Below are 22609 nucleotides of genomic sequence, written 5' to 3'. Positions count from 1 at the left end.
TTGCTTTCCAATGAGAGGCACTTCTTAAACACGGCTGTATTTATAGCATAATCAGTAGGGAAAGGCAGAAATACCTCACAAATGGCAGATTGCCGTCATTTGGGGCTTTAGGGCTGAACCCAGCAAATGTCAGAAGCAAATGTTACTTTCTTACCTCTTAACCCCCGTTTTCTCTTGACACCCATGTGCAGGCTGCTGGGGATTTAAGTATGTTTTGAAATATGTTTACACAAATCATTAGTTTCCTGTGATAGGAAAATTAATACTAAAAATGAATGCATGCTTTAGACATCCTAAAATTGCTCTTCTGCTTGTTTATGTGTTTTTTATATCTACCAGGATTTTTGATTAATTTTCTTAATCATTAAATGCTCAAAAACCACCAAATTTTCTTGAAATCTACTGTGAGGTGGGTTCCAAATGTAAAGATTCAAATGATGGACACTAACCTTCCACTTAGGCACGGCTGGAGGTGAATTCACTGCCAGCACTTAGAGCAGCAGTCTTAAAGCAGCTGCTTCAATGCTGCCCTCTTCCTCTTGGATGATGAACCTGCTCGAGAAGTTGTTATTTGCTATGCTATGGGCTCTGAATGTGTACATCACTAATGTGTACTTCCCTACGCTAGCTGAGTATGTCCCTCCTTTTCTGCAGGGAAATTTTTAATTGCAGGGGGAGTGACACAGGGCTAGGGGGCTGTGGAAGAGCAGCTGAAAGAAGGAATTGTGTGGGATGAGTGCTTCCTGCTGCATACCAAAATTCAGTGCCAGGTCTTAGGGAAGGGTCTATTTACACAACTAGTTAGGTTGCTTCTCACCCACCCACATCCTCTCACAGGTTCCAGTTGTCTGCTCTCAGGCCCATGTTCCTGCACTTCTGCTGGAAAACTGTTGTGTCTCGGTGTTTCCGTGGCAGGTGATAACGCCGTCAGACAGCATTTCCTGTCCTCTCAGAGGCAGCAGCACTTCGGGGTTTTCCCTGGCCGTGCTTACTCTGCAGGTGGGCGGGAGGAGTCACAGTGGCCGTACCCCCTCCACGGCTCCTGTGCAGGGGCTGCACTTCACCACGGCGGACCACTCCCCGTTCCATGGGGACTTGCAGGCCATTTACTGGGTTGATTTTCCTTATTATCTGCCACGTCAGTTCTTCCATGCCAATGACTCTGTGACTGGTCTCTATGTTGTAGTCTCACGACACCGAAGAACAGCGAGGATTCCCAGCCTCCCCTATGGCTCACTGCCCACCCCGGCAGCCGCTGTCCTCGCTGGGCGGGGCGCGGTCCTGCGATGTGCGCCGGGACAGCGAGAGGCAAGGGGCAAAATCCAAGCAGCCCCGAGCACCCCGGCCCAGGCTTGAAGCCCGAAGGCGTGAAGTAGGTGGGGGGCTCGGGCCGTACCCACGCCGAGGGCTGCGGCCTCGGGACGGCTCGGCGAATGGGCAGGGCGGGCTAAGACCTCCTCCTGCCCGCCCGCGGAGAGGCCCCGTCCCTACTGGGCTTCCTCAGGGCCGGTGCCTCTGCGGCGCCGCCGGCCGCGCTGGGTCCCGCCTCGCCTCGGTGCCATCGAGCGCGGACGCGCCGGCGCCAGGGACAGAGCGGCACCGGAAGCGGTTGCCGGAAGCGGCCGCTCCGTCCCGCGGGGCCATGGCAGCAGGCGGCCCCTGAGGCGCCGTCATGTACTCGGGTGCCACCGCCGCGGGGTCGCCGCGCCGAGACTTCATCTCCGTCACTCTCGGCCCAGAGGAGGCGGCCGGGGTCGGTGGCTATAACAACAGCAAGGCTTGGCGGCGGCGCTCCTGCTGGCGGGTGAGGCCCACGCGGGGAGCTGTGCGGTACCGGAGTATCCCCGGGCTGGGTGCGGGGGGCACCTGGTAATGGGGGAGGGCTGTTGGGCGGTCAGGAATGTCCCTAGGCTTAGGTGCAGCTGGAGTGTCATGGGGGACCTGGCGTCGTCCCCCAGTTCCGAGTCGGGCAGAGACCACGGCTGTGGGCCCTGGGCGCTGGGGCGGCCCCGCTCTGGGCTCTGGTTTCGGAGTGCTCGCGGGGCTGCTCTCCGCGGAGTAGGGGTGTGTGAGGCGCGGACTGACTGAGGTGTCTCCACGTCATGTCTTAATTTTCACGAGTAAAGCTGGGACCAGGGGCATACGGTAAAATCCTGCCCTCTGCTCGTGGACATTTGAGGGGCAACGCTGAGCTCTCGGGACCGGAATGAGGGGAGTGAGATTTGGTCTCTGTGCCTCTGTTCCCTGTTTTAAGGCGTAAGGGGAGGGTCCTGTCTTCTGCCCATGGAGAATAAAGGGAACAGTGTGAAAGCTGAGTGTGAGAAGAGGGGTCCTCTGGCAGAGCTCTGGGAAGTGACCTTGTCTGCTTGTGGCTAGAATGGGCAGACAGCTTCATGTGGGATGGGAGTCTTGGGCTGGAGAGTCTTCTGTGGGAAAGAGTGAGTCAGAGGGCCAAGATAAGCCTTGTTACAGATAGGAGATGATGTATAGTCACCTACAGAGGCTTTACAGGTCATCAGATGAAGTGTGTATGAAGAGCTTGTTTAGGCCCACAGTCCCACAGTTATCTTTTTATTACCAGCTAGAGAGATATGGGCCCGAGTCATCACCCTTCATTTTACACTTATTCTTCGTGAGCAAAAAACCAGTAAGATGGTGGTGAATGCCCTTGCATGTTTTTGTGCCTTACTCCTACCTGTTGCAAGACACCGCAATTAAAGCTTCTTTTCCCATCCTACCGTGATGAACCACAGGGCTGCTGGGTCATAGACTTTGCTAAGCAGGTAGAACTGAAGATGACACAGTGGGACCAGCATTTTGCAGTGTGTACAGAGAAGTATTCCTGTACAGTCAGCAGTGCTGGTGGAAAGGCAGGAAATTGTGCTGTGGGACTCACAGTGTGAGGCCATTGACAGTTCTGCAGGCAGACATCCCCAGCTTCTGGCTGTTGCTAAGAGGATGAGGACTGTGGGAAGTACTGTGTGGTTTGTGGCAAAGGTCCTTCCCAAGTGTAGCATTGGCAGTGAAGTTCCCTCTGTATATCCAAATCAGAATTAGTGAATTTCAGGAGGACTGTTGGAAAAGTAATGATGGCAATGTAGCCCTTGATGTTTAACTCCAGCTTCTCTCTCTGTAAATGGAGGCTAATGTACCTTGGCCTCTTTCAGGTTAATGTAATTTGCTGTCAGTTTTTCAGTGATTGTTGCATGTAATCTAGTGTTAACAATACATTTTTGCCCATGAGTAAACTTGAAAAGATTGTGGGTTTGTCTTGTTTGCGGTTGTGGTGTTTTATTTAATTTTCACATTGCTGCAGATTGGTGCCTCTTTTTTTGTGGTGCAGAATTTGTTCTGTGTGACAGTTCCCATGCTTGTCAGAGCCAGGATACCTGACTTCTCTTTCACAGATTGACAGAATATTCTGAGTTGGAAGGGCCCACTCTTTAAGCAAACGGTCCATACAAGGATCAAACCCATGACCTTCCAGTGATTGGTGCTTACCTTATTTTGAGCTATTCTTCTTTGCTGCAGTAACATTTTTAGTTTTCCTGCCATTTTCTTCTGTTTCTAATTTTGCATGTGCATTCTGCAGTCCGTTGCCAGCCAGGAGGAAAGAGGCTTTTGGCGGATATCCCAGTTGATAGCTTAGCAGGTGCTCAGGTCAACCAATCGAGGTTGTGATTGAAATCAGCCGTAGTTGAAGCTTTCTGGGAGTCTTGGCATTTGGCAGGTTCTGAGGTTCTTGCAGCAAGTGGCTCTTAAGTTTTTGTGAGCTTCTTGTGCCAGCTGGTTGGATTTCTGTTTTCTCTGTCATCAAAGAAAATAAGCAATGGGTATATGCTGTTGGAAACAGGGTAAAATTAAACCTAGTCAATTTTGTGGGTTTTAATCTGAATGAACCAATAAGAGTTTATTTTTAACCAAGTAGGTTCTTAATGTCATGCTAAATATTCTTTCTTTCACTTCTTTTCTCTCCTGAAGAAATGGAAGCAGCTGTCCCGACTCCAGCGGAGTGTCATTCTCTTCCTGTTTGCGTTCTTGGCAGTGTGTGGAGTAATTTCGTACACAGGCATGGGGGAAACATGGAAAAGTATGTGTTCTGTACAGCTTGCAATTTCCAGAACGAGGTGTTAACACCTCGCGTTCTGGCAATGAGAGATTAGGAGATGATTGTGGATCTTATAACCAGCTTTAATTTCCATTTGTAATGACTGGGTGTATTCATTAAAATGCAGTTCTGAGATGATTTTATGTGGTGTTTGAATGATGCAATGCTTACTCAAAAAATATTTTTGGTATTCCATTTCTTTCTTCATGTTGACAAGAGCAATGTTTTGTTCTAGTTGATGTCGTGGTTTCAGCCAGGATAGTAAATTTGTTGAAGTAGCTGGGAGGGGGTGTGGCTAAGGTCTGGATGTTATTCTGTACCCCCTCAGTCATTGCTGCGTGTGGGAGAGGGGAGAAAGGAAGTCTGTGCTGGGCAGAAGAGGCTCCTCCTGGTAGAGAAAATATAGCAGGGGCAGCTATCTTTATTCATGCCTTCATGTAAATAGTTTCTTTTTCCTATACCTTTTGTTATTAATATTGTTGTCCTTACTGTTTGTTTTCTTACTTCATTGCTGTTTCCCCTAAATTGTTCTTGTCTCAACTTGTGATCTTTGCCTTCTGTGCCTCCAGTTTTCAACTCATGCACCCCAGAGGGAAGGGGGAGGGCAAAACAGAAAGGGGAAAGAGAATAGCAGTGTGGTTTTTGTGGTTTCAGGGAGCACTGAATTGGGAACTACCATTCCTAAACTATGATGGTTGATTAATATCTGAAAGTTTTGAGTGTGATTTTTTAAATCGTGTTTGTATGTAGATATGGGTAGCTCAAACCTAATCAGTTTAGAATTTCTAAGCATTTGGGTAATACTAATGCACATTTACCTGTGATAATATCTTACTAATTGTACTGAAAAACTGAAATAGTAGCAATTAAAAAAATCTCTATGTGCCTTTTAACAGTTTCCTTTTATATTAGGGAGAGGATTAATACCAAAATACGCTTTGTATCTAACAGTTAGTGTGTGTTTATCAATGCTTTGTGGATGAAAACAGTTTTTGGAGGTGCATCTATTACTTGTATACAGCAAACTGTTCTAAATTTCTAACTGCAGCCTTAACTGTTGATTCTTTGTGCTGAGTAGTTTTGTGTGTCTAGGTATAACAAACAAATCATTGGATGATCAGAGAACAGAACAAGAAATTCCTAGATTGAAGCTGGCAAATCCAGCTGTTCTACCAGCACCCGAGAAAGCAGATGTCAACCATGGAGACTACCCTGAGCTTTCACTGCAGGTAATGTGAGAAGAATTTAGTTTTCTAATGCCACAAAGAGTTTGTGAAGGCAGATAGCGCTTGGTTCCAACAGTTGTTGTGGAGGAAGGAGTTAGAATTTGCAATAAACCTGTGCTCTTGGTGGAATGCTGTCCTCTCAGGGAGGGTTTTGGTGTAGTATTTCTTGGCTTTGTCTTTTTTATTTACATGTTCTATATGCTGTTTTTTACTCACTGCTCTGCCCAGGCGTGTCAGGACTTTATGTCACACTGGTGTCTTAGTTGAGGCTTCACTCATGCTGTGTGAATCAGTCTCCACTCCTGTGAGGAGCCTGGAGTCATGGTTTATCTGGGAGCTTGAGAAATAGCTTCAGAAAGAGCAGATGATAGGAGGTTTTGAAGGGTTATGTTTGTGGGGAATGCAGTGGGAAAGGAACATCAACTGACTGTGTGAATTAGTGGAGCAAAGGAATGCTGGTTACTGTGTTGTTTGTCATGAATTTATCTCACAAATTCAGAGATGTTCAGTTAATGAATACAAAATTTTGTATGAAATCTTTTTGTCATCATGCAAAAATGTACATGTATTACTGTATAGTAATTCTTGGTTTTTTCACTGCCATTGTGGCAACTTGTTTTTTGCATTCTTTTTGCTAATTCTCATAAATTTACTGTGCCTAGTAGAATGGAATCAAATATCTTTACAATCCTTTGTCACTGCCTTGTGTTAAATGAATGCTTGGGAGCAGTAAAGGTAGTTTAGAAATAATTTATCAGTGTAAACTTAAGAATGGGATGATTTTACCAAAAGTTTCAAGCAAACAAACTCACAAGATCTTTAGCATACGTTCCATCAGGTCAGAATTTGCCTGCTGCAAAACAAACAAAATAAGATTGATCTGAATTTATGTTTAATACTGGAATTATATTGATTTATGGTTTGAAATTTTACTATCTCTGCAACTTACCAAGCACATTTTTTTTTTCCTATTCTCAGAAGCCACCGAAACCACCTCATGTTCGTCGTGGTCCTTCCAATCTTCAGATCAAGGCACCACGGAGAGACACGAGGCTGAAGACCCAACATGATACCATGAGGGCTGTAGAAGAGCTGGTCAAAGCGGATAAAGTAGAGAAAACAGAGAAATCCATTATCAGGTAGAAACGTTTCAGGCAAGGTACAGTGCTTCCTTCCCCCTTGCCTCTGCCAAGATCCATTGAGTGTTAGAGTGAAAATTTTAAGGACTTTTTGTTGTATGTGTCCGAGGTTATTTTCTTTCTTTGCATGGGTTTGTTCTCAGGCCTGGCCTGATAGCTGCTGGTATTACTAGGCTGATAGATTTCATTTTGATGAATGTGCAGTTTCTCTGATTTTACTGTTTACATCACACAGCTGCAGAGGGTTTGAAGCCCTGCAAGGCTGGCTGTATTTCTAATGCACTTAGACATTCTTAATGTTCAGCAAGATTCTCAGTGTCCAGAGGTTTCTGCTATTTGTTGTAATAAATGTTAATCTAACAGTATCAATGTAATAGTTCTGCTACAAGTGTTTTTGTCCTGGGGCAGGTTTGGAAAGTGATAGCATTGTCAGTGCTTCTTGTGGGTTGGTGCCACTTAAGACCCTGGGCCCAGGCCAACCAGGCAGGATCAATGGCTGTGTACATAGTTGTGTGAGTGTAACACGATGTGCTTACTTCTTTCTTAGAAGACATTTCTTCCCTTGTACAGATCTAGTAGTATCTTTAACAGGCCTGTGCTTCTATGGTTATGGAAGTGTTTTGATTTGGGAATAAGTGAAGGAAAGTAACATGGATATAGAGAAGACTACCAAAAGTTCAGCAGAGGTTCTTCAGACTTGGAACATGAGGCTTGGGGGTTTTATGAGTTTTATTTAGCCCTGGCTCAGATGAGCTGATCATAGCATCACAACTGTGCCTGGGTCAGCATTTTGGCTGTCAGTATTGTCTGAAAATGTTTTGCTTTTGCTTGTGCTGTAACTCACAGACTTAAACAGTGAACTTACAAGAGCAATGAAAACATAATGAAGACTAGCTGCAAATTTAAAGAATAGAAGTAAGAAATGAAATATGGCATTTATCTAAGTCAGAAGATATGCTGACTGGAAACAGTCAGACTTAAATTAAACAATATAGACTTTAAAGATCCTGTAAACCTGGTTCCCTTAGGAAGCATATAATGGGCTCAGAGGCACCATACCTATATATTAAATGGTATGGTTGAGATTGTTTGATCTTGATATGAATTTGGCCTGACTTGAAGTCTGCTCTGAAAGACTTCTTCAGGAGATTCTTCATGAAAACCTGTAAAAACTGATTTACGCATCTATGGTAGAAGAGAAGGCTTGTGATCCTTAATAGCAGAGTTAGTACTTTGAGCATCTCATTCTTTGTACTTAATCATGGGTTTTGGTGATCATCATTTATGTGTTACTGTTGCAGCATGGCTGGGTGGTAGAAGTGCTGCAACCTTCTTTGAAGTGTCTCAGAGGCTGCTCAGAGTAAGGCCACGAGAACAAGACAAAAGGCAGCAACCTGTAGGGACAACAAGGGATGAATAGTTGGTGTGGGCAGTATCAACTGGCCAATGGGGGAAGCAATCTAATGTAGATTGGAAATAGTGCTGCAGAGCACCATGGGCTGCGTCCTCTCTATCAGCCTAGCTGGGGAAACTCTATGATCTATTCTTCCTAGACAAAACCCTGGGGAATTTCCTCAGGGGGAAGGATTGAGAGGATTCAGCATGGTACTATTTAGCATTAGTAGCTACTGTGGTCATTTCAGAGATGGTAGGTAATAAATTCTTTTAATACAACATTTTCAGGTGTTTATTTTAAGAAGTTTTTTTATTAAATTCCATTGCCAAGATATTTAATGAAATTCCAAGAGCTTGTAACACACATTTCTTAATCAAGTAAAATTTCTCTGCAAAGAAAATTTCTTTGAACGTAAAACTTACTTAGTGGGCCACAAATTCATTTTGATCCTTTATACAAAATCTAACTTCTGTTTTATCAAAGTATTATGTGATAGAGAAAATACAGAGATAAGTCCCATTCATTTGCATGATTTTCTGTGGCCAAAATAAGTCCCTTGTATTTGCAGCTGGAGAGGAGCAGTGATAGAACCTGACCAAAGCACTGAACCTCCATCCAGTAAAATAATGGAACTAGAAAAACCTTCATCTGTGGAAGCTGAAGACCAGAAAGAACCAGGTAAATAGGACAGCTTTTTTTTTTTGTTTGCTTTTATGGTTTCAGTTGTGCAGTTTCTCCCCATACACATTACTTTATTTGTTTATTTAGATTAAAGGAAACAAAAAGTGTAGGAGAGATTGCTTACCTAGAACATCCTAGTTTTTCAGTGTTCTTATTTTACTATGCCAGCCTTCATGCTTGTTAGCCTTCAGAATTTGAAAATAAATTTTTGAGACAAATCTTCGAAATACAGCTTCTGGGAAGAGGCAGGATAACCTAAAGAAGGAGGGCATGAAAGGCACAGCTTCCTTTTCAGCTGTGCCTTTCCTTTTGTTCTGCAAATACAGGGAAAGTGACTTCCTCCCTGAACTAAGTGGAACTATTTTTAAGGCTCACCAGAAAGCGCAGAAGTTGTTTTTCAAGTTGCTGCATGTGTGGAGCTAAGAACCTGTTCTTCCTTTTTCTGGGTTCAGGAAAGAAACTGGGAAGTTCTGGTGTAATAAACGTGGCATAATTCAGTGTGACGTATTTGCACTTCTGCATGCTTAATATTTATGGGGTTAGTTGTGCTGCTTGGTGTTTCCCACTCTAGAAGTCTTTGTTCATAAGTTTTCAAAATTTCAGCTAATGGCTTGAAATTTTTCATGTTCAATGTGTAACATAAGCTCCACTTCATGGCAGATTGGAAGCAAAAACATCAGTACAACTATGGAAAAATACTTGGTTTGGCCAAGGTGAAAAATGCAAATTTTCTTTCTGTTTTGATATTAAATAGAGAGTTCAACAGAAATAATTTTGAAGAAGGAATTTTGAATTTAACAGAAAGCAGTTAGTAAGAGAGGGAAGATGAAGAAAAGATGTTATGTGTTGAATTAGCTGAGGATTTTATTCTTAAGCATATGTATTCAGCACCTGGATTACCATGGATCCTAACCTGGCATTTCCTGACTTTCATCTCTTTGAGCTTTAGTAATACTCACTCATCTACAGCTGTGCATGTGGTTATTTTAATGTTTTATTTGCAGAAGTGACAGTTTTGTTGCCAGGGAGAAATCTCTGCTTCCAGAGAGATTTCTCTCCCCCAGAGAATTTGACTGAATTGCTGACTGGAAACACTGACTGGTTATTCTGCAGAGGAAAGGCTTTCTGAAACGAATAATGTGAGGGTGATTTTTCCATTGCACTGTGTCTCTGTTTGGAAAGACAGGTGCCTGATAAAGGAGACAGGAGCCACCCCTGAAATGGAGAATGCACACCCTCCCCACCCCTCCGAATTGCTATGAATAAGGGGCTCTCAGGCAAAAAATATGGAAGCAGGAAATAACAGTTCTTTAATAGGGAAGGGAAAAAATATAAAATGATAAAATACAACAATGCAATACACCAGAACAACACTGTCAGAGTCAGAACACAACCTGACACCCTGTGGGTCAGGGTGTTGGTAGCAGTCCAGTTGGAAAAGGGGCTGCAGTCCTCCTGGAGTGTCAGGTGTGGTTCTGTTGGAGCAAGGGAGTCCTGTAGGAAAGGGGTGTCTTCTTCCTCCGCAGATCCGTGGAAGTAGAAGCAGCTGCTGTTCCTCTGGGTAGTCCAGTGGAGCAAAAGCTGAGTTGGTGTCAGAAATCTTGCAGGTTATATCTGCAGGGCACTGCTTGGCTCCTCCCTCTGGGCGGAGCATCTCACAATGGGTTGCTATAGTTCTTATCAGTCATGTGGTGACATTCAATAGCCCCTTATCAGCAGATGTCCCCCTATTGATTATGGTCACTCAGGAAGAGAGATAAGGAGCATTGCCCACTTGGCACCAGACAACTGCCATACAGAGGGCAATAGAATATATCTTGCCTTGCAATCTGGAACACACTGATCAGTTAGTTTGAAAGAAATTTTATTTTTGGTGGAATGTAGTAAAGTGGTGCATAGTAGAGTTCCATCAGTGCTGTGTAGAAGTCCTGAGTAAGATCTGTTTCTCCTTTGCAGTGCCCATCAATGAGCGCCAGCTAGCTGTGATTGAAGCCTTCCGCCATGCCTGGAAAGGGTACAAGGATTTTGCCTGGGGCCATGATGAGCTGAAGCCTTTGTCCAAGTCCTACAGCGAGTGGTTTGGACTTGGTCTTACCTTAATTGATGCCTTGGATACCATGTGGATATTAGGCTTAAAAGAAGGTAACTTTTTTTCCTCTTCCAGTTTTTTTCCCCTAAAATAATTCTTTAATTTCTCTTCAGATATTGCCTGTTCAGAGTTCTTTGAGGGGAATATTTATTACACACGGCCTATAAATTTAGCTTTCCTCTGATTGCAAATACATACATACATATGTATGTATACACAGTGTATGTATGTATCTGGTAGAATTTGAGGGATGTTTTAATAAACTTCCCGGTCTTTGTTTCTGTATTAAAACCTCTGTGCCATTAAACAGCCACTGGAGGCATTCTACCCATCACTCTTGAGTAGTTTGTCTCTATGTTCCTTGCTTGTGTTTTGCCACACCTAATACCAATATTTCGTATATGGATTTAAGAAGGCTGTTTCTGTAAGGAATCCATGGGTGGAGAAAGGGAGTGCTCAGTACCTCTTTCCTGAGTTGTGGTGTTGTCTGTATTTTTGAGAGTTATTCTGGAAATGACCATGCTAGAAAACTTTCAAAGAGATTTTAAAAACTAAGCCAAAAATTTTGCAATTCTGTTGCAAAAAACTTAAATGCTTAATTAGTATTTATGACCATTTTTTTTTGTTGGTGGTTGGATTTTTTTTTTTTTTTTTTTTTTTTTTTTTTGTGATGCAGAGGTTTTTTTTAATGCTATTTCAAAATTTCTGGAACTGTATCTATTTAGCCATGGTCAATAGCCGCCTTTGTAAACTTTTATTAAACTTACAGATTTTTTCAGTCACGATAGGGAGAACAGAGCTGCCAGTGAGGGTACAATAAATACTGAAAGTCTCTTCTACCTTTGAAGTTTTTGTAAAATAATACATTGTGTGTGTGCAGCTCTAGGCCTGCACAGGCTGTCTTGAATTTTAATCAAGTTGCCAGTATGTTGCTCTTTTTTTCGTAAAAAATTAATTTTTAACTGTAGAGTTTTTAAAATAAATTATTAGTATTAGAGATGTGTTGAAAATGGGTTCTTGGTGAAGATTTCTTTCTATTTTTTATCAGTTCTGCTGCCTGCCTTAGAGAGCTCCTGGGTTTTTTTCTGAATAACAAGTGCTATGTAAATGCAAGTTCTGTTTGAGGCTGCTAGTCTTTCTTATCAGCTGATAAATGCAAAAGCTGCTGTGACAGAGAACTCTGCCTTTGCTGTTGTACTTCTGACAACACTGAAGAATTTTAGTAGTTCTTCTCAATGTGCCTAACATCCTGTATTTGCCCAGCATCCAGGACTGGAGGGCGCAGAGGCATCCATATGCTCCAGAGTTTGTCTTCTAAGGAATGCCTTCCATTTCTGGTAAACTGGTTGTTCTGCTTCTCACAAGCAGGAGTTTCCAGAAGCTGTGAGATCACTGAAATAGCTCAGCCTCCAATTGTGAGGGCTAAATTGACTCACATGCACTGTGGAGACCCTGTGCCAAAGCAGTTATTGAGTGATGCTGCTGCTAAGCTGATTGATGAACCTAATATGGCTTTTCTTTTAACCTTTCTTTTGAATTAGTAATGTGATAAACAACCATTCTAGATAAAAAGATTGCACCATCTTGCAGGAAGCAGGCTCCTGAGGACATTACTAGGCTAAAGCTATTAACTGAAAATGTTACTTGTTATCTTGCTGGGTAATGGGTTTGGTTGAAAAAGATTTAATTAAAACTAGCAGGCTTTGTGGAAGTGTAACTAATTACCTGACAAGTCAAATGGATGGATTTGAATGATTTTAATTTCGGGACCAGTTTAATAAAAAATTCTTCTTTTCTTAAACTATTAAGGATTTTCTGTTTTGGTGGATATTTCTGTCTGTATGCTTCTGTGGTGTGTGCTGAATAAGAATTAAGCCAATGGTAATGAAACTTCTTCCAGCATGTGCTCTTCATTTTAATTTTCCACCTAAAATTTTCATCTCTATAGACAAATACAAGTAACTGTCATGGATATATGGAGTACTCATGTCTTTAGCTATTGGAAGATGCCAGAAGTTCTGAACTGAACTACCTTTTATACTTTGCAGAGTTTGACGAAGCAAGAAAATGGGTAGCAAATGATTTAGTCTTTGATAAAAATGTGGATGTGAACCTGTTTGAGAGCACTATCCGTATCCTGGGTGGCTTGCTGAGCACCTATCACCTCTCTGGAGATAGCCTTTTCCTGGAAAAAGCTGTGAGTGTCTGGCCTTACAAATGAAATTGGGTTATGTATTCTATATTGGACAAAGGTGAGGGAATATTCCTCAGAAAGTTAAATGTTGCTGGTTTTTAACAGTTTCATAAAGTGGTGGGAAAGACATTTACCACTAAGCTTTGAAGCCTGCACTTCTGCTCTCTGTACAACCTCAAAGCCTTGCTGTGTTTGTCACCTTTTCTTGTATGTCTGGTCTTCTGCTGATGAATGGCTGAGCATCATGAAGTTCATGAAACAAAAGAAGAAATAAATGATTGGCAAAGGGTAATAGTTGTTTTTTGCTGCCCTTTCTGCGTGTCTTAACAGCATCAGGCCGCTTCAGCAGATTAGCTAGATCAGCCTGTGACTGTGTGATAGGGATTGCAGCCTCAGATGAGGCCTGCAGTGCTAAGAACAAGGTGGAAACTCTGCTCATTACTATGAATAAGTTAATGACTTTTTAAATTTCTTTAATTGCTTGCATCATCTAAAACTAAGCTGCTCTTCTATCTTTTCCCATCTGCTTTGTGAAGAAAATCTAATTATATATATGTATTTTTGGTTTGACTGTTTTGACCCTGTGCTCCTGGGTTTTCTTTAGAAGGACATTGGAAACAGGCTTATGCCAGCATTCAAGACGCCCTCCAAGATACCTTATTCTGATGTCAACATTGGTCGGGGCACTGCACATCCCCCTCGCTGGACATCTGACAGCACTGTGGCAGAGGTGACCAGCATTCAGTTGGAGTTCAGGGAGCTTTCTCGTCTGACTGGAGATGAGAAATTCAGGGTATGGAAGAATCAGTTGATATTGTTCTCTTTGTCCATTTCTCTGCAGCTCTACCACTGACTCTCCATTAGTACTCACGGTCTCAGGAGTCTATAAGTTATGATAAATAAGTTGTGAAACTCTAGACAAGGAAAGAAAAAGAAACAAAATACTCCGTTATTTTATTGAAGAGCAAAAATAGTAGTGGAGATGAGTAATTGTTTTTCTTCCTCAGAAGCAGCTTTTAAGTAAAAAACCAAAAATTTCTGAGTGTGGTTTCTTGATACTGTTTTCTATGTGCAGAGAACAAAACTGAATTGTTACTATCCAAGGAACTAAAATGTCATTCAGTAGTAAAGAGTCTGAGAGCAGGTCACCATATAGGGAAGAGTTAGTTGACATAAAAAGAATTTCAGAGAAAATAATATTTTCCATTTTTCTTTTGTATGCTGATGTTATTATTTTGGACTGTATCCACAACTCAGTGTTAAAGAATGCAGTCATTTAAAGAACCTTAGCTAATAGATTCATGTAGTTGATTTTTTTGCTGGACTTCTACTTTGCAAGTCTGAGTAAATCTGAGTGCTGTAGTACTGGCTTTTGAGTGGGCTTGCCTTCAAGGAAAGGAAACAGTTATAATTGCTTCAGAGTACTTGAACATAACCAGAACATCATATTTTGAGAGTACAAAAGTCTGAAATCTTGAATTTAATATATTGCTCTAGCTCAACTTGATGTCCCTGATGCTAATTTGGGGAAGCAAAGTTACAGGTTTGTTACTGGGCTATAGTGACTAGACACAGTTCTGTACCTTGTTTATACCTGTAATTTATGTTTTCCATTTTCTTTCTTGTAGAAAGCTGTAGATGAGGTCATGAAGCATGTTCACATCCTCTCAGGGAAAAATGATGGCCTTGTGCCTATGTTCATCAACACCAACAGTGGGCAGTTCACCCACCTGGGGGTCTACACTCTGGGAGCCAGAGCTGACAGCTACTATGAGTATCTGCTCAAGCAGTGGATTCAGGGTGGAAAGAAAGAAAATGAGTAAGTTCTTTGCACTTCTCATATTGGTGTGATAATCAGGTGAGCTGTAAATCCCTCTGTTGTAGTTTGCTGCTTAAAGAAGAACAATGCATGTGGCTCAAGAGTCACCTGAACTTAGTACTGTTTTTAAAAGCAAGCCAAGGAAAAAAGACCTGTGGTAACATGATGAAAGAACACGAGGAGAGTTAGCCTTAGTCTTAAAATTCCTTCTCCACAAGAACCTTTTCTTCCTCAAATGTGAGGATTGTCACAGAAAGAAGATGAGAATGACACTTCTGAAATACTGTGGGCATTTCCTTTTTACAGTGATGTCTGTGTTTGCTCTGGGTTTGTTAGTGAAAGGTGAAGGGGGACAGAAGTTTGATGTATGTGTTATGTTCTCTTTAATTCCAGAATCCCAGACTGGTTGGGGTTTGAAGGGATCTTAAAGCTCATCCTGTGCCACCCCTGCAATGGGCAGGGACACCTTCCACTAGACCAGGTTGCTCCAAGCCCCATCCAACCTGGCCTGGGACAGGGATAAGGCATCCACAGTTCCTTTGGGCAACTTGTGCCAGGGCCTCCCCACCCTCACAGGGAAGAATTTCTTCCTAATATTCAGTATCAGTCTACTTACTTTCAGTTTAAAGACCCTTGCTCTATTGCTGCATGCCCTTGTAAAAAGTCCCTCTTCAAGTCTCATATGTTTCTTTTATCTGTACTGCGTTAGTGGAAGAGTGCTTACAAGGAGGAGTTAAAGATGTTGGAAAAGAAGCTTTCCTTCAAGACAAGTCTGCATATAAGCTAATTCTGTTAGACTGTTAGACTTCTTGTTAATTTCAAGGAGTTTAATGCAGACAGAGCAAAAATGTGTCTCTTGGAGGCATTTCTGTGTGTCAGAGCAGATGCCCTTCTGCAAAGTTTTCATCACTGCTCTTTCCGAGGCTTACCTTACTGTAAATGGAGAACAGGTGTCTTTGGGACCACAATGGCATTTTGTGAGCCACACAATCAACAGGTTGTTTTCCATATTGAAAGTACATGAAAGCAAGGAAAAATGAAATTAAATACTGTGAAACAGTGTTTCACATTGAGAAAGGTCAATTGGAGAAGATTGCTTAAACTCTTTGAATCTCCATCTTTGGATGGGGGTACTGAAAAATTGCTTGCATAACCACTCAGACAACCTGATGAAATTGAATCTGCCTCAGAGCAGAGGGTTGAAATAGAAACCTCCAAGAGGTCCTTCCTAGCCTAGATTTTCTGTGATTTCAATAACTCTGCTTCCAAGGATTTTTGAAATAAAATCTGGTTATTGCCTAGAAACAGTTGCAGGTGTTTTCTTTAATATTTGAATAAGTATTAAAGTATCATTATTTACTTTTCAAGTAAACCCAGTATTGCTACATGGTAGTGACAACTGATTAATGTCGTGTTGATGGTTACTGAGGGAGTTTAAGTTTTCACGTTTAGTTAGATATTACTCTGTAGACTGAAGTAACAGTTGTCTAAAAGATTGTGCTGAACATCACCTATGATCAAATATGTTCTAATTGTGTGCATGTGAGCCAACTGGGGATGATTTTTTTCACAGACTGTTGGAAGACTATATGAGAGCCATAGAAGGAGTGAAAAAGCATCTTCTTCAGAGATCAGAACCCAAGAAGCTTACTTTTGTAGGAGAGCTTGCTCATGGCCATTTCAGTGCCAAGATGGTAAGAAATATAACTGCAAAAGAAAACAGAAAATTTAAATAAAACTACAAAATTTAAATAAAACCCAACACAGAAGCAAATGCAAAGCTTTTCTCCCTCAAAAAACAAAATCAAACCCCATCAGAAACAAATGAAAAAACCCAAACCACAAGATGATATGGACATACACATCTGTCCAGTGTGATGACAGTAATGAGTAGCTGCCTTGTAGATACTAACTACAAGTGCAAACTGAGGGCCTTCTCTATGAGTTACTCTAGTAAACCCATTTTGTTCCTTCAAGACTGAACATTTTGGTGCTGGACTTAAATTTTCTTTCTTTTTTTTTTCCTGTTTTAGTCATAAAATTGCAGTGTCCTAAATTGTTGCGATAATACCTATTTTATGTATTACTAGTTTTCAATAATTAAAAAATATATGTAGACACTTGCACACCTGTGTTTTCAGATTTGCCTTAAAAAGAAGCATGTCCTCTAATATTGTATTATGGGGTTAAAAAAAAATAATAATTTTGGAGGTTTCTGTCCATTCATGACATCTTTATTTTCCTACCTGGAAGATTCTTGGGTATAACAATATGCTGTTTGCTGTAGGGAAAATAGATTCATCTTAACATTCTGTTCCCAATTTGTGTATTTTAAGATCTTCCAGTTAAAAATCCCGTGCAGTGCAGGTATTGTATATGTGCATAGCTTGTCTGAAAGATGAGTGATGTATTATTAATGTATGTATAGCCTTTCCTGATGTAGTATTTTTAAGATATTCAGTTCTGGTTTTTAGCATGTGCTTCTTGGATCTGAATTTCCCAAAAGCTCTCCAAAAAACCTGCTGTGAGTAGGACCAGTGTCTGGGTTTTGGGTAGAGGGGGCTGCCCCATTCCAAGATAGGATAGAGTTGAATTAAGACAGATTTGGCTTTGGTGTCTGTACATGTCAGAACACTTCCTTCTGTTTCAGGGAGTCAGAATTTTTGTTTTAATCCATTATTATTGGGTGAAAGTTTGGACAGGTCTCTTACCCTGTCCAGTTGGAACAGTGGGGATGTTTGGCTCCTATGACTGTGCTGATCTTTACAACCCTCCACTTTCCTTCAGAACTGGACAAAGCTTTTAAAGGTCCATACAGGGACATCAGAGTGGTTTTACTCTGTTTTTGAGTGATGAGACCTGAGCTTTGATTCTGAATGTTGAAAATCATTTGAGATTCCATATGTGACATTAATCTGCAGTGCTTACTTTCTTACATCAATGGTAGGTTAGCTCCCAACCTACCATTAGGTTAGAATGAGGACACCAAGCCTTTAGGTGGTGCTGTTGATGCCTTGCATGAGCTGATATGAAATGTATGCTTCTGGTAAACCAAAAGAACTCTCTTTCTGTTCAACATGACCTGAGACCTTTATTCCAGAAACTTGTCATACAAACACATTCTTGTACATTTTTGAATTTAATGATTTCTGTAATAATGCTGCCTGCCTCATGTTACATTACATGAGATTGTTAAAAAGTTATCCTCAAGTTGTTGGTACCAGAAATGTGCTTTGAAGAAGAAAAACAATTAAAAGACGGTGCCCCCTTACTTCCCCTTGCTGTTTGATGTGTAACTTCTCAGTAAGAGTTGTCTTGTCTTGCAGGATCACTTAGTTTGCTTCTTGCCGGGTACTTTAGCACTGGGAGCTCACAATGGACTGGCTGCTGATCATATGAAATTGGCTGAAACTCTTATAGAAACCTGCTACCAGATGTATGCTCAAGTAGAGACAGGCCTGAGCCCAGAGATCGTACACTTCAATCTCCATGCACAGAAGGGCCACAAGGATGTAGAAATCAAGGTGAGCAGATAGCTGGCCTGAACTCCAATTCCATGATTTCTCTGTAGCTCTATTCTGTTGAACTCCTGGCCAGATACTAGTGATGGGGTTTCTTGTGGAGCACCTAATTCTTTCTCTGCCTTGCCTTCTAGCTATACCTTAGGCTTTGGTTTTAGTTACCCCAGCAGTATATTTAGAAGCTGACTTATGCATAGCAAACTCTTGGGAGCAGATGGAGATGTGAATAATTATTTTTCTCCCTGCATGCATCCTTGGGAAATTTCCTGTCTGAAATGCTCTTGCCATTTTTTCTCTTGCAGCCTGCAGACAGGCACAATTTATTGCGACCAGAAACTGTGGAAAGCCTTTTTTATATGTACAGATTCACTGGTGATAAGAAATATCAAGACTGGGGCTGGGAAATCTTGCAGAATTTCAACAGATACACCAGGGTAAGGCCAGTTTATAATAACCTTGTTCTGTCAGGACTGTATTTGCTCACTTGCTTTCTAACAACAACTTGGGAAACATACTATGTTTCAAGATTCATCAGATAACTGTGGGGGAATTTGTAGGTATATACAGAAAAATTGTTTTCTTACAGATGGAGATACTCTGCTTACCTATATAGTGAAAAAAGTATTACATTGATGAAAAAGTGAAATGCAGAAGCTGTAGGCAAGATTACCAAAGTGTTAGAATCTGTAGTTTTTAGACTTTGGAAGCTGAGAAGGGCATGGCTGGATTGAAAGAACTCTTCAATTAAAGTTGCCAAAGAAAAAAGAAATAGCACAAAATGGCATTTATGGTTTATGGCATTTATGGTTTAATAGAAGTTTTTCTGTTCGTTCTGACTACAGTGCTCATGGAAATATCACTGATATGCCGTGAAAGTGTGGCCCCAAATATCAATGGTCTGTTCTTAAGAGAAATGGATACAAGTCTTGGGTCAGCTCTAATGTAGAAATCACTGGTTCCTTTCTGTATATTTGTCCAGAAACTTCAAAGGGATGTTCTTTGTGATACCCCTCTACCCTGAGCACAAATGGATATTTTGCTTCATTTATCGTTGTAGTTTCTTTTAAAATGCAATGAGATTTTTTTTTTCATTACGGAAGCTTTATACATAAATGAGAACCAAGTATGAAATGAAAACTATGAAAACATGATCTGTTCATAGCACTTATCTTCTCCAAGTGCATCTGGATGTTAGGAAGTAAAAAATTATTTTAGGATATGCAAAGATACAATTTTTTGTTTTTTTTTTTTTGCACAGGTTCCTACAGGTGGTTATACTTCTATTAACAACGTTCAGAATCCCAGTAATCCAGAGCCACGGGATAAAATGGAGAGCTTCTTCCTTGGGGAAACACTCAAATACATGTTTCTGCTATTCTCAGATGACATAGACTTAATCAACCTTGACAAATACGTCTTTAACACAGAGGCTCATCCACTCCCTATCTGGGTACCAGCATAGACTCTACATCAGTGGATCTTCCAGTGGTGGCATTTTTATCTTCAAGTCACTTTACTTTTCAGGGTTTGAGGAGAGATGCTATAATGCACCTTTTTTTACGTCAAACAACAGACAATAGCTTGGGAAAAGCATCTCTGGTTTGGAGAAATCACATCAGTCTTAAATCTGATCTCTGGTTCTGGGATGGGCAAAGCTGTGCCATATGAAGCTGATTTCCCTGGTGCTGAGGTTCAGAAGGTAACTGTAGTGTGGACCATGACATTCTTGGGGCTCTGATGGCCCACTTAACTGATGACTCACTTATGTCAGTGTTACTAAATGCTCATTAAATACTGAGAATGCAGCGAATTGGCTCAGGGCAGAGCATTGTCCCTGGAGAGCAGGAATAAGCCTCCGGTTTTCTGGTTTATTCTGGATTCACTGAAACACTGGATTACAGAGCCATTCCTTTGTCAGACTGTGACAGTGGTTCAGGTGCAAAGTGGAATAAACAAAGAGCTGTAGTGCTGTCCCAGGGAGAAGCTGTCAGTATTGCTGCTGGTACTCTGATCTCATTCCAAACTCCCGAGATATGCTGCATCATGTTAGGAGAAGAAAGAGGCAGCAGAGCATCTGTTGTATAGTGTCATAGTTTTGTAGAGCACTTGGAACAGTACTCAAGTTGTGGCTGAAATGAATGGTGAAAGAGAATTTGCTGCTGTTTAGCTCAAAGTGGTATATAATTTTGTAGAAGTATTGAGTTTTTTAACTTCCCTGCAGGAAAGCAGGAGATAATGTGAAATGCAAGTAAAACAACACATGCATTTTATATCTTATTTGCATCAGTTAGACTCAGGTATTCTGACTGAAAGCTGCTTTCAGCTTTTCAGAGGTTGGGCACTGGGAAAGCTTGTGATCATATTAGATATCAGCTTCCTTCTGTCCCTTCCTGTTCAGATATCACATCATGGTTTTTGTTGACTCAAAACAAGCTTACAGCTGTACAGCAAAGTTCTTGTTATTCATAATTTCTTGGACCATGGAGAAATTTTCAGGTTTTTTTTTTCCTTAGGCGTACAGTGGGTATTTTCAGCAGTAGTGTTAAAAGCAGATGGTCTTACAGCAGTTCTAGGCTCCAGTAGAATTGGAGAAATTCATTTCAGTTACTTGAAGACAAAGCAGACCCAGGTTTTTAAACAATCTTACAGGAGCCCTGGGAACTTTCATTTTGTATGTGTACATGTACAGATTTTAAGCCATGAATTTGGAAATGAGCTTTCTAGAGTATTTTTCCTTTTGGATTTGGACTTGGACGGTCCTGTATTCATGGATAAGATCTCAGAAACGTGATTGTTCATATTTCCAGAAGAGGTTGGTCTCACTGGAAGTCTCTTTTTGCCATGGCAGTGGGTGTCATGGGCAGGGCCAGGAGCTGCAGGCCCCACTAAATCCAGAGGTCTCTCGCCGTTAATGGAGCTGACTGAATTTGACTCTAATGGTTTATTTTCCAGTGGTTGAGGGAGGTATTTTACAGTAATTGTAACCTTTGATTTGTAAAGTAAGATGTATCTTTGTTTTATGCTGATCCATTCTGTTTGCTGGAGTTACAAGTTACTCTTGGGACCACTGTTGAAGTGTTTTATATAGTATTTATCATTCCATGTATTAATGGAAATGGAGAAATTTTAGGAATTATTTAAATACACATTCTTCTGTCATCAGAGGGACCCTGTCCTGGGATTGACAGGACATAACTAGTCAGTGCAGAATGTTAATGTTCCTCCTGTTCACAGGCCAGCAGTAACTCTGAGAACAAGCTTCTCACTTAAAAGTGCAGTGGAATCCAGTCGCTATGGCCTTTGGCTACACAACCAATTTGCTGCCAAGGCATCTATTTTCTTTGGCACAACAATAAATGAGGATAGTGCAGTGGAAATGTGGAAGGAAGCACCTTCAGTTTTTTGTTCATGAACCTGGTTTGTGCTGCTGAGGAGCTGAGGTAGGGCGAAAGGCTAAAGTCTTAAAATTGGAGACTAAAGAAAAAAAAATTAAAAAAAATCAGCAACACTTCCCAGGTCCTGCTGACCTGTGTTGGCCTTGTGCCTTTGAACAAAGTGAATTTTGATCCTTTAATTATGACTGTGCTATGGATTGTAAAACTTCCAGGGTTTGGTGTTTCACTGGAGAGCTGCCTGACTGAGACAAGAGAGATTTCTTAGAAAATGGAATACATATAAATGCTTACCAAAAATAATCTGGTTTTGAAGTTGTACACAAGTCTTAATGTAATTGATTCTACAAATGGGACTATGGGAGTCTGTGTGATACTTTTTTTGCCTTATGATTGGCTCGAGTAGTAATTCATTTCCTAATGAGTTGAAGGAGAGAAGAATAAACTATCACTTCCCCAAACATGTCTTGTCTTTTAGCTGAGCCTCTTGGTCCATCTGATTTCTTGTTCCTTTTGGGACATGCAGTCTTCTCAAAATGTGGCTTTACTGTCCTCAGCCTTTAAACCTGAGGTTCAGGTTGTTAGCTCCCACTCCCTTTGTTTCAGACCCCTATGTCACGTGTGAAATGGCACAAACGAAATAATCTCAACAAAGCTCATCTATTCTTCCTGTTCTTCTGCAGAGGTCATTTTAATTGCTTGTTTATTTTTACTTCCTTAACAAACTGTCGGGTCAGATCAGTCTCTGAGCTCCACGGCCTATTTCTGTTCCATAGTGTGCTCCTCCAGCGCAACTCAAGCTTGGAACTTCCTTGTTCCAAGCTTGAATTGCTGGGTCTGTAATCCACTTTGGTGTTTCTACATGCTGGGACACTTTTGGCTTAACTGGAGTGTTTGGGAAGGCCACCTCTGAGCCAGGGATTCTGTCCTTCACAGTGGAAAGCCTTGGGCTTTCACTGAGAAACAGAGCCGGGCATGGGCAGAGCCACAGAGAACTGCAGGGCTGTGGACGTGGGAGTCTCACACTTGGGGCTTTGAGCCACA

The 22609-nt window shown here is 41.4% G+C and overlaps 1 protein-coding gene across 1 annotated transcript; it reads left to right on the top strand.

Annotated features, from left to right (window-relative positions):
- Window positions 1-1639: 1639 nt before the first annotated feature.
- MAN1B1 (mannosidase alpha class 1B member 1) lies at window positions 1640-22356 on the top strand. The gene is made up of 13 exons (XM_084219568.1): window positions 1640-1804; window positions 3982-4090; window positions 5201-5337; window positions 6313-6473; window positions 8438-8547; window positions 10507-10692; window positions 12688-12836; window positions 13438-13626; window positions 14462-14652; window positions 16226-16346; window positions 17979-18176; window positions 18476-18607; window positions 19432-22356. Exons 1-13 carry the CDS (start codon window positions 1673-1675, stop codon window positions 19633-19635), a joined length of 2019 nt encoding a protein of 672 aa, XP_084075694.1. The 5' UTR covers window positions 1640-1672; the 3' UTR covers window positions 19636-22356.
- Window positions 22357-22609: the final 253 nt, after the last annotated feature.

Source organism: Fringilla coelebs, assembly GCF_963513975.1.
Source record: "Fringilla coelebs genome assembly, chromosome: 21".
NCBI classification, from domain to species: domain Eukaryota; kingdom Metazoa; phylum Chordata; class Aves; order Passeriformes; family Fringillidae; genus Fringilla; species Fringilla coelebs.
The sequence above is the reverse complement of the archived record's forward strand: the minus strand, read 5'-3'. Positions and strand labels throughout refer to the sequence as shown.

Bases quoted from the DNA above. Each gene is read 5' to 3' on its own strand.
- MAN1B1 (XM_084219568.1), top strand. From the start codon at position 1,673: ATGTACTCGGGTGCCACCGCCGCGGGGTCGCCGCGCCGAGACTTCATC. The intron at 5,338-6,312 runs GTAATGTGAGAA...TCCTATTCTCAG, and splicing joins ACCCTGAGCTTTCACTGCAG to AAGCCACCGAAACCACCTCA. The intron at 10,693-12,687 runs GTAACTTTTTTT...TATACTTTGCAG, and splicing joins GATATTAGGCTTAAAAGAAG to AGTTTGACGAAGCAAGAAAA.